Source organism: Nematolebias whitei, chromosome 11 (genome assembly GCF_014905685.2).
Source record: "Nematolebias whitei isolate Nwh7 chromosome 11, NemWhi1, whole genome shotgun sequence".
NCBI classification, from domain to species: Eukaryota; Metazoa; Chordata; class Actinopteri; order Cyprinodontiformes; family Rivulidae; genus Nematolebias; species Nematolebias whitei.
The window spans coordinates 22,611,637-22,622,619 of NC_056508.1; the positions used below are offsets into that span (position 1 = coordinate 22,611,637).

At 40.7% G+C, this 10,983-nt stretch overlaps 1 protein-coding gene across 1 annotated transcript; it reads left to right on the top strand.

Moving 5' to 3' along the window:
* The first annotated feature begins 5,828 nt into the window (after positions 1-5,828).
* On the top strand, positions 5,829-10,574 carry LOC119416824 (2-epi-5-epi-valiolone synthase). Its single transcript, XM_037684009.1, has 5 exons — positions 5,829-5,958; positions 8,259-8,892; positions 9,661-9,882; positions 9,991-10,243; positions 10,367-10,574. The coding sequence occupies exons 1-5, from the start codon at positions 5,855-5,857 to the stop codon at positions 10,453-10,455; spliced, it is 1,302 nt and encodes a 433-aa protein (XP_037539937.1). The 5' UTR covers positions 5,829-5,854; the 3' UTR covers positions 10,456-10,574.
* The last annotated feature ends 409 nt before the right edge of the window (positions 10,575-10,983 follow it).

Genomic DNA, 10,983 nt, shown 5'->3' on the forward strand with positions numbered 1-10,983 from the left:
GTGACTTTGTATTTTCAAACAACAACAGCTTCATCTATGTAACCAAACACTCTGTACTTGGGTTTTTTTTTTTAAATATTTTCTAGCATTAGTTGTTTTTTTTTGTGTGTGTGTGTTAATCTAGTTCTCAACTATTTTTGTACAGGTGATTGAGATCACAATAAGACATTTGTGAAACGTTGTGATTTTTATTTTATACAGCATATACATCTCTACACGCGCGGACCATGATGAGCGGAGAAGCCAAAGGAAAGGGAACGTTGATTAGTTAGCACTTCACAATGAAAGCTCCCCCCCTTCATAGCAGCCGAGGTGACACTACCTGATTTTATTTTAGTAGTCATAATATATAAAGATTTGTAGAGAGTTCAAATAAGATGTTGCTTTTAACAATGAAAATATTCACTGCCAACATGATCTATTTGTATTTAAGGTTGAATCAGTCAGTTGATCACAATTTGCAGCTTCTATTTGTTTTAGTTTCACTTCTTCCATGAACGTTGCTGAACTTCGCTCTAACCGAGCGTGTAAGACTAGATACTATAGATTTATCATTATTGTAAACCGATGCATCTCTATCAATATTAAATTGCTCTTGATCTATGTGAAACAAAGTGCACGTCTTTGATTTAGAATAGATTGTTTAAGCGGGTAACGTTTTTTTGTTGTGCATTATGGAAATATTGCAGGGAGCGCACTAAACGCAGTGACGTGCGGTGAGCTTTGTGACAGGTGAGGCACTGACTCGTCTGGAATCGGACACTCGCTTAATTGAACCCAAAATAGAAGCTTATGTTTCAATTTAGCCCTTTTATTTTTTCTTCCTCTCTCTAATACCTTCTGTTTTGACTGAAAATCCAAGTTTACAAAAAATCCTTTACCGGTAGTTTTGAGATATGATCTTCCATTTTATCTAAACACATTTAAAGGAGTGCTGATTTGCTGCGCCCCGCCCCTCTACATAACAGAAGAACACAGCGATGTGCACCTGCTTCATTGTCCCTATGGGGCAGCATTGCCCCCTATTGGTGAGGCACGGTACTTTCTCCCTCACCCTGTGTGTTTTCATTGTTTATGACCGATTTGAAAGAAGAACTGTGTCAAACATTCATTCAATATATTAGACAAGACTAGAACAGGGGTGTCAAACTAATTTCCACCGAGGGCCACATCAGCATAATGGTTGCCCTCAAAGGGCAAGATGTAACTGTAAGACAGTATAAATGTAGCTAAATTTAACTAAATGTAAAATAAATGCAACTGCCTCTTAATGTTAAATAACTGATTTTTTTTTTTTACTTATTCATCTTACAAATATTACATAATATATTTGCATAGATGTAGAAAAATATGTCTGCTGTTATTAAAACCTTTTACCTTTTCAGGTTATAAAACCCACATCACTCCATAAATCAATGATTAAACTTTCCAAGTGAATAAGGAAAAACAACAAGTTATGACATTAACTTTGTTCAAAACTTTTTTGTCATAGTTAATAGTGGCAGAATAAAGATTCAACCAACAATTGTGAGCTGTAAGAACATGTGACAGGTGTAGTATTTTACAAAATAAAATGGCTGCACACAGCCTTGCAAGGGTCATACATCCAACTGATGATTGTGTTATTATAGAAAACATGCCTGCGTAAACACATAAACCTGCAATCCCAGATACATTGCTGCAAATTTAACATAATATAATAAAATACATTTAATAATAATAATCTCAAAAGGACACCATTAGGGTTGAAGGCTCACTTTGGCATACTTGGCTCCATGTTTGGTGTCAAAATGCCGACGTAAATTGTACTCTTGACGACCACCGCTGCCTCATAACACAAAAGAGCAGTTTCTCTCCCTGAAGCACAAACATCTTTCTTGAAATAGTTCCATCTGCATCAGTTTTTCTCTTCCTGGACATTTTGGGATCATTGTTTGTCAATTCCACTTGAAAATGATATTGATGTGGAAAAACTGCAGTCTAGTGGTGGGATGCTGTTACCTCACAGGTAACATAATTGGCATGCATTATGAGAAATGTAGTTTGTCGTCAGTGCACCCTTTTGACTAATTTATTATACAACAATCAGACCTTTTAAGCTTACGCTGGCCACATAAAATTATGTGGCGGGCCACATCTGGCCTGCGGGCCTCGAGTTTGACACGTGCTGTAGAACGTCAGCATGTGTAATCAAACATGTATATTGACGATATAAAGAGAGACCGCAATGGGCATGCTCCAACCACCTACGTCATATATTGTACAGGTGCTGGTCATAAAATTAGAATATCATGAAAAAGTTGATTTATTTCAGTAATTCCATTCAAGAAGTGAAACCTATATTTATTCATTACACGCAAACTGATATATTTCAAATGTTTATTTTAATGTTGATGGTTATAACTGACAACTAATGAAAACCCCAAATTCAGTATCTCAGAAAATTAGAATATTACTTAAGACCAAGTATTTTTAGAAATGTTGGCCTACTGAAAAGTATAAACATGAAAAGTATGAGCATGTACATCACTCAATACTTTGTTGTTGGTCCTTTTGTCTGGATTACTGCAGCAATGCAGCGTGGCATGGAGTCCATCAGTCTGTGACACTGCTCAGGTGTTGAGAGCCCAGGTTGCTCTGATAGTGGCCTTCAGCTCTTCTGAATTGTTGGGTCTGGTGTATCACATCTTCCTCTTCACAATACTTCATAGATTGTTTTATGGGGTTAAGGTCAGGCGAGTTTGCTGGCCAGTTAAGAACTGGGATACCATGGTCCTTAAACCAGGTACTGGTAGCTTTGGCACTGTGTGCAGGTGCCACGTTCTGTTGGAAAATGAAATCTGCATCTCCATAAAGTTGGTCAGCAGCAGGAAGCACTCTAAAACTTCCTGGTAGACAGCTGTGTTGAACTTGGACCTCAGAAAACAGTGGACCAACACCAGCAGATGACATGGCACCCAGTCCATCACTGACTGTGGAAACTTGACACTGGACCTCAAGCAACTTGGATTCTGTGCCTCTCTTCTCTCCCTCCAGACTCTGGGACCTTGATTTCCAAAGGAAATGCAAAATGTAATTTCATCAGAGAACATAACCTTATGTTTTGGACTACTGAGCAGCAGTCCAGTCCATTTTGTCTTTAGCCCAGGCGAGACACTTCTGACACTCTTGTTCAAAAGTGGCTTGACACAAGGAATGTGACAGCTGAAACCCTTGTCTTGCATATGTCTGAGCATGGTGGTTCTTGAAGTACTGACTTTAGCTGCAGTCCACTCTTTGTGAATCTCCCCCACACTTTGGAATGGGTTTTGTTTCACAATCCTCTCCAAGGTGTGTTTAATCATATTACTTGTACACTTTTTTCTACCACATCTTTTCCTTCCCTTCACCTCTCTATTAATGTGCTTGGACACAGAGCTCTGTGAACAGCCAGCCTCTTTAGCAATGACTTTTTGTGTCTTGCCCTCTTTGTGCAAGATGTCACTGGTCGTCTTTTGGACAACTGTCTAGTCAGCAGTCTTCCCCATGATTGTGTAACCTACAGAACTAGACTGAGAGATCATTTAAAGGCCTTTGCAGGTGTTTTGGGTTAATTAGATGATTAGAGTGTGTCACCAGGCCTCTTCAATATTGAACCTTTTCACAATATTCTAATTTTCAGAGATACTGAATTTGGGGTTTTCAGTTGTTGTCAGTTATAATCATCAACATTAAAAGAAATAAACATTTGAAATATCAGTCTGTGTATAATGAATGAATATAATATACAAATTTCATTTTTTTGAAGGGAATTACTGAAATAAATCAACTTTTTCATGATATTCTAATTTCATGACCAGCACCTGTATGTGACACAGCGCCCGAGAGGTGAACCAGAACACTACACTGCCTCACCCCACATGGTTTGAACAGGCAATGCATAAATTCTGTGATTTAGACCGTTGAAGTGTTGAAATAATTCAGAAAACAGATTTATAGAACAATTTTATAGAACAGTCAAGTGATCAAATGTATTTTCTCTTATTGGGGGCACCTATTATTCTACCCCTCGGAAGTGAGTCTACATTTCTATCTCCATTAACGTGGCCCGAATCACAATGTCTACCCCCACAAAAGTTATATCAAAACGACTGGCTCGGCCCCGTGATGTGTGCAAGAACTTTTATTGGCATTTCGAGTTACCATGGCGACGTAATTTGTGAACAAAGACACAATATTTCACCAACTCCAGGAACTAGTTGGTGACTGCCCACTTATTATTCTACACCTGAAAAGTGTATATTTTTCAACTATAATGAGGCCCGAACCACAATGTGGATCCCCACAAAAGTTATATCAAAACAACCGGTGGCAATCGTAGTTACCATGGTGACGTTTTTTGATAACAAAGACGCCATGTTTTCCCACAGGAAATGACTGAGAGAACATTCTTCACACTAACTGCTGTCAAGTCACATGACTAAGAGTGTAGAGACAAAACTGAAACTCGATGTTGGATTTGTTTGAAACTCGCAGAACGTAATCATCTGACATTTGGAGCCATTTTGATTCAAGATGGCTGCCACAGCAGCCTCAGCAAACACATAATTGACTAGAAATCAGTTTTTTTTTTTTTATATATTGAGATGAAATTTAGTAAGGTTTTAGCTGAGAGCGATTTCATTCCTAATGCAAATCAAAAATCCAAGATGGCCAACTTAGCTACAAAAGAAAAAAGATAACTCTCCCATTTTTTGAGCGATTCAGCTGAAATTTGGTATAGTGGTAGCTGAGAGCGAACCAAAACACATATTACTTTCAAATCAAGAATTTAAAACGGCAGCAGCCTGGCAGTCCCCGTTTAAGTTTCTCCAGGAACTTTCTAGTTTTTCTTGTCATGATGACAGGTGATTTGCCTAAACGTCACTGACTAAACTTCTCCATCAACACAAGCACATACTTCTGTTGACACAACCGGTGATGTTGCTTGAACTAAGCACAGATGATAAATGTTCCAGGTCGATCAATCACCAGGTGCAGCTTCCTGACTCACCGTGGTGCGTCGTCACAGATTTGGAGTTGTGTGTCCTGACTGGCAGGGACTGATTGCTGTGGAGCAGATTTAGAAACAGCAGCAGAATGTTTTTTACGTTCACTCTCAAACAGCTGCAAACAAACATCTGCTGCATTATTAACTATATCACCATCATGATTCTCAAAGACTGGACTCAGGTCTAGACAAGTCCATCAGGTCCCAGACCTCGTTGTATCTGAATTGAAGCTCACGGCTGTGGTTAGTTAGCACACGGCCTCCGGAGGGAGCCTCCAAAATGTATTTCCAGCAGTCCTCTGCGACTCACACAGTCGCCTTGTTGCTTGAGTTTTGTACGTTTAGAAATATGTCTGCTCATCAGATTTCAGCCTAATATCTATAAACAGCAGAGTTACAGACATCTTTGTGTTCATTAAGGTTGATTAGCTGCAGCAGCCATCGTGAAGTAGACTCCAAAAGTTCATCAGTTGTAGGCGTACACGTCATAATTTCTAAATGTTTTATAACCATCCAGTTCATGAGATCTTTTTTCTCACAGACACAAAGACAATAAACTTTTATCACCTGCCTTTTGGCAGCAGATGATTTTTTTTTTAAAGTCCCTGTTAGTTAAAACGAGTACTGCTCACTTGACGACCTTTAGCTGCACGTTCACCCACAGCTGGAACACGTCGTGACTGAAGCCTGAGCTGAGGGGACAGACGCTGCAGTCGTCCAGTCAGCAGGACGCAGGCTGAGCTGGGATCATGTTTACGTCACTGGCGTCCTGTCAGTCCCTCCAGTAAAGCCTGGCAGAGGTCGGCTGGCTGCGGCTCTGAGAACATGACTTCACATCAGACCGAGTTCTGTCTGGTCCAGGAGAAGGGGACATGGACTCGATCTGAGCGGTGCCAAGTCAAGGAGGGGAAGGTGTCGGATGCCAGGATGTAAGTACAGTATGTCATAAAATGTACGGTTGGTAAAGTAAGTAGAAGGAAAGTTCTGACATTGTCAGTCTGGCTGTTTTACAAATGGACCCTGCAGCTCCATGCGATGCTCTCGAAGAGGAAACCACGTCGTCCTTTCAAATCTGCCTCCCGTTCCTTAGACATCCAGAAACTGGATCGGTCCGTTTTAGCGACGGAGGGGACATAACTTTCTATTTCAGGCCGCAGTGACACAGTGTTCATGTTCAGTGAGGCTGCAGGACACGTTCAAAGGTTTTCTCAGAAGCACGGCTTGAAAATTCTAGTCATGCGACATTTTACGTTTTTTTTTTTGGGTTAAAACTCGTAAAATGTCTTTAAATAATCTCATGGACACATGTTTAGGATGCACAAATCTGTTTTTTTTTTCATTCATTCATTTGAAAAAGTACTTCAAATCTAAAATCTTAGAGTACTTTACACTCCAAACTGCTCTTAGACTGAAGCTGAACAGAAACTTCAAGCAGCACCATAAATGTGCTACAGAAAAGAAAGTTCATCTAAAATGGACAAGTTAATGAGGAGACCCTTAACCCTTTAATATCCGTGTCAAAAAGTCAAAAAGCAACATGTACCAGTAATTTTTATTCTTAATAATAATTATAATGTTTGGCAATTTATTCAAACATACTTGATATTTGTACATTCAGTGCAGGCTTCAATAAGATATAGAGACTCAAGAAGTATTTTGCCAAATTGTTGACCAAAACTTTAAGCACAAGAAAAAAATACTTAGGTTATTTTATTTTATTTTTTTGCAAAACTACTAAGATTTTAATATAAAACGTTAAGGATTTCAAGAACAATATCTAAGGAAATATGTTCTTGTTTTTAGTATTTTACCTTGTTTTAGATTTCACTTTGATTTGATCGTTTTTATTACTTTATTGTTTTTACTGTTTTTATTGTTGTTTATTGCGCTCTATATGGTGTCCGTCTAAAACAGGGCTCTCCTGAAAATGAGTCCTCGTGACTCAATGAGACTTTCTTCTTCTTCTTCTTCTTTCGGCTGCTCCCTTCTTCAGGGGTCGTCACAGCGAACTACGTCACACGAAGATTTGACAATTATTTTTACGCCGGGCACCCTTACTGACACAACCACAGACCACCGAGCTACCACAGCCCTCTGTGGAGCAGAGAGCTGCAGTCTAGGGAGCAGATGAGAGTCTCATTGAATGGGAGTGGTGGCGCAGAGGTTAGAGAAGGTAGGCCTATGACTGGAAGAACGCCGGTTCAACTCCCGGTACAGACAACATCAAAATGTGTGTGGGAAAAGTGAAGCACCCACACCTGCCTCCACCCTCCTTTGCTCCATTCTGTGCCCTTGAGCAAGGCCTTTATAAAATTAAGGTTGAATTAAAAATAAAATAATACTAAAAAAGGATTAAATTCAAATTTCTGCAGTAAAGTTCGACTTACATTAAAAATTATATAAAAAAAAATGTCATTAATAATTCTCCTGTTTCGGATGGTGGGGTGATGTGTGTGTGTGTGTGTGTGTGTGTATGTGTGGAAAGGGTTGTTAAGGATGGTCCCAACCCACGGGAGCCCACATTTTCAGAAAATGAAATGCATTTAAAAAAAGTGGAAGTCTATTTTTGCCACTTATATAAAAAAAAGGAAAACATCATTTGTGATAAACAGTCTCATAATTATTATTATTATTATTTTTCTTTCAGCTGTTTTGGGGCTGGGTTAAGAGCTGCTCAAGGGCCCAGAGTGGGGTAAAAAAGGGTGAAGGCAGGTGGGGGGTGCTTCATATTTCTCACCCAAATGGTTGTTGTGGTAACAGTCAGGTGATCCAGATGTGACCTCCCGATCACCGTCTCTCCTTCTCTAACCGCTGCACCACCACTCTCAGCAGCTCATTATCATGACTTGTAGTGTTTCATATTTTAAGATGTATTTTTTAATAAAAGTTGCAGAGATGGGCTTCCATACAAAGGCCTTATTTTAAAGTGGTTATCTCTGTTTTTACAAAGTTATAGCACCTCCTCCTTCTCCTGCCCTCGATGCTGCATGGTGGCTTTATGAATGTGTTTTTATCATCTTCATTCCGCACAGTAGCATTTTTCTGTGTTGTATTATGACTTAAATTAAAATATTAAAACGATCCCATCTAGACGGTTGGAAACATAAAACGGGATAACAGTATGCATTGTGTGTTTGAAGAGGAGAACATTGTAGGAGGTCTGAAATTCAGGTTAAATAACCAACAACATTTTGTTTGTTTGTTGTTGTTTACTATGAATTACCTTCAGCTATGAGAACAAGTCAGAACAAGGAGTGACCTGGACCGTTGTCAGCCCCATCGTGTTCACCTACAGAGTCATTCAGTGCAGAGACCTCCTGGACCCCAGCAACGATACCCTGCTCTGGGGTCACATAGGAGATGAAGAACTTCAAAGCGCCTCACGAAACGACTCCAAACCCGTGAAGCGTTTCGTCGTTATCGATGAAACCGTGCATGAGCTCTACGGCTTCAGGCTTGCTCACTACTTTGAGTCCAGACGAGTCGTTTCCAAGATTCTCCCCCTGCCCACCACTGAGGAGAACAAGTGCTTGGAGTTAGTGGCCAAGATCTTGGAGGAGCTTCACAAGTTTGGCATCGACAGACGCACCGAGCCGATCGTTGCCGTGGGGGGAGGAGTCTGTCTGGACGTGGTGGGCCTGGCAGCGTCGCTCTATCGCCGAAGGACTCCATATATCCGAGTGCCCACCACGCTGCTGTCGTACGTTGATGCCAGCGTGGGGGCCAAAACAGGGGTCAACTTCGCTGGTGGGAAAAACAAGCTGGGGAGTTACGTCCCTCCGGTGGCATCCTTCTTGGACTGCTCGTTCTTCCAGACCCTCCCCCCACGGCAGATCTCTAACGGACTGGCAGAGATGCTGAAGGTGCTCCTCACTGCATGACCGACTGACAGCTTGAAGAATGGTCCCCGCATGTGGATTTATGTCCTTAAAACTTTGATATTAACTGCTGGCGTCAACCCTGTTTGTTAGCAAAACATCTCACGAACCACTGGACGGATTTCAATGAAAGTCTCAGAGAGAACTTATTGGATGTACAGCTGCAGTTGCTAGACATTTGGAGTCAACATTATTCAAGATGGCTGCCACAGCTAATCAATATCAGGAAACAAGAATGGCAATCACCGTCAGTTTTAAAGACTTTGAGCTAAGATTTGAGGCGGTAGTTGCTGACCATACACATATGTTGTGCTAACAGATGCTATCCCTCTATAATTAGTCAAGAAAAGGTGATCTAAGTTTAAAACCAACATGAAAGGTAGCGGGCGATACGCATTCCTTCCAGAAGGACCCACTGAATTCAAAGGCTTTGAATGTTTCTGCTGAAATGATCTGTTTGTTGCACCCAGACCTAATCAGCGCTTGTTCCAATGCAGCTTGATTGCTCGATGTTGGCGTCAACCACAGCTGTCCGGTTGTAAATCTTTAATATGTTGCTGTGAAAACAAGTCACTTGTTGCATGTTTGAACAAATGCACATGTTGACTCAACTCGGCTAATCCCTACGGTTGAACAGTATTAAAAATCTGTTTTCTGTCTCATCACAAGTCTCTGTGGGCTGGGTCATTAACAGAACCTGCAGAGATCAGACATGCAGCTTCCAGAGTGTGACTGATGGTCTAATGGTTTTAGATGGCCCTGATGAAGCACCGCGGCCTGTTTCAGCTGCTGGAGGCTCACGGCAGGAAGTTGTTGGACACCAAGTTGCAACCGTCTGAGCAGGACGACAGCGCAGTGGCATCCACGAGCATCGCGATAGAAACCATGCTGGAGGAGCTGGCTCCTAACCTGTGGGAGGATGATCTGGACCGCCTGGTGGATTTCGGGCACCTCATCAGCCCCGAGTTGGAAATGGTCTCAGAACAGTTTCCACTGTATTTTAAATTGGCCTCAATGGGCTAAACCGCAACATAAAAAGTGTTTTGAAATAAACTCATTCTGTTTCCACTTTTTCTGGTCCAGACTGTTTTACCAGCACTGCTTCACGGGGAGGCCGTCAACATCGACATGTCCTTCATGGTGTATGTGGCCCACCTAAAGGGGCTTCTGACAGCAGAGGAGAAGGAGCGCATCATCCAGTGCATGAAGGGTCTGGAGCTGCCCGTGTGGCACCGGGACTGCAGCCTGGACCTGGTGCAGAAATCTCTCCAGGAGCGTCTGAAGCACTCAGCCGGCTCGCTGAGGATGCCTCTCCCAACAGGACTGGGGCACGCAGGTAAAACCACCGGCTAAGACTTGTGTGTCTGCTGCGAACCTCTGCTAGCTGCTACAAGTAACGATGTGTGTGTTTGTGTGTGTGATTCAAAGTAAGTTTCAGTAACGTGTTCTTGATTTGTAGAGATCTTCCATGACATGATAGAAGATGCAGTGCTCTGCCAGGTGCACCAGACATGGACTGAAGAGCTTTCTCCCACTGGTAACAAATAAAAAATAAAATTTAAACACCAAACTTTCTTCATTTTTAAGAATAATTTAAAATATATTATAAAAGTGAAATATTACGGACAGTATAAAAACGTTGTTAGAGGAATGTCTTTTTTAACTATAGCCACTTCCTGTTTTTAAATCTCTGCTAAAAACATGTTTTCTCTGGCCTTTCACACAGTGTGAGTTGATTTAGTATTTTTTATTCTGTGTTGTTATGTTTTTTCTTTAATGCTTTTAATTAATAGTTATTATATTATCATTATTATTATTATAATATATTATTATAATCATTTTTTCAGTACTATCATTAGTGTTATTTTTTCCATTCATTTACTCTCATTGATGTTATTGTTAAGCACTTTAGTATCTGCTGCTGTTTTAAATGTGCTTTATAAATAAAGTTGACTTATTGCACTTGTCTAATGCAGAGTTTTAGCATTCCTTTACAAATCACAACACTTTTAAAGAGATATTTTTGAGAACTCAATTGTGCACGACTTCATGAAAAGTTGCAATTTTTTCCCTTAA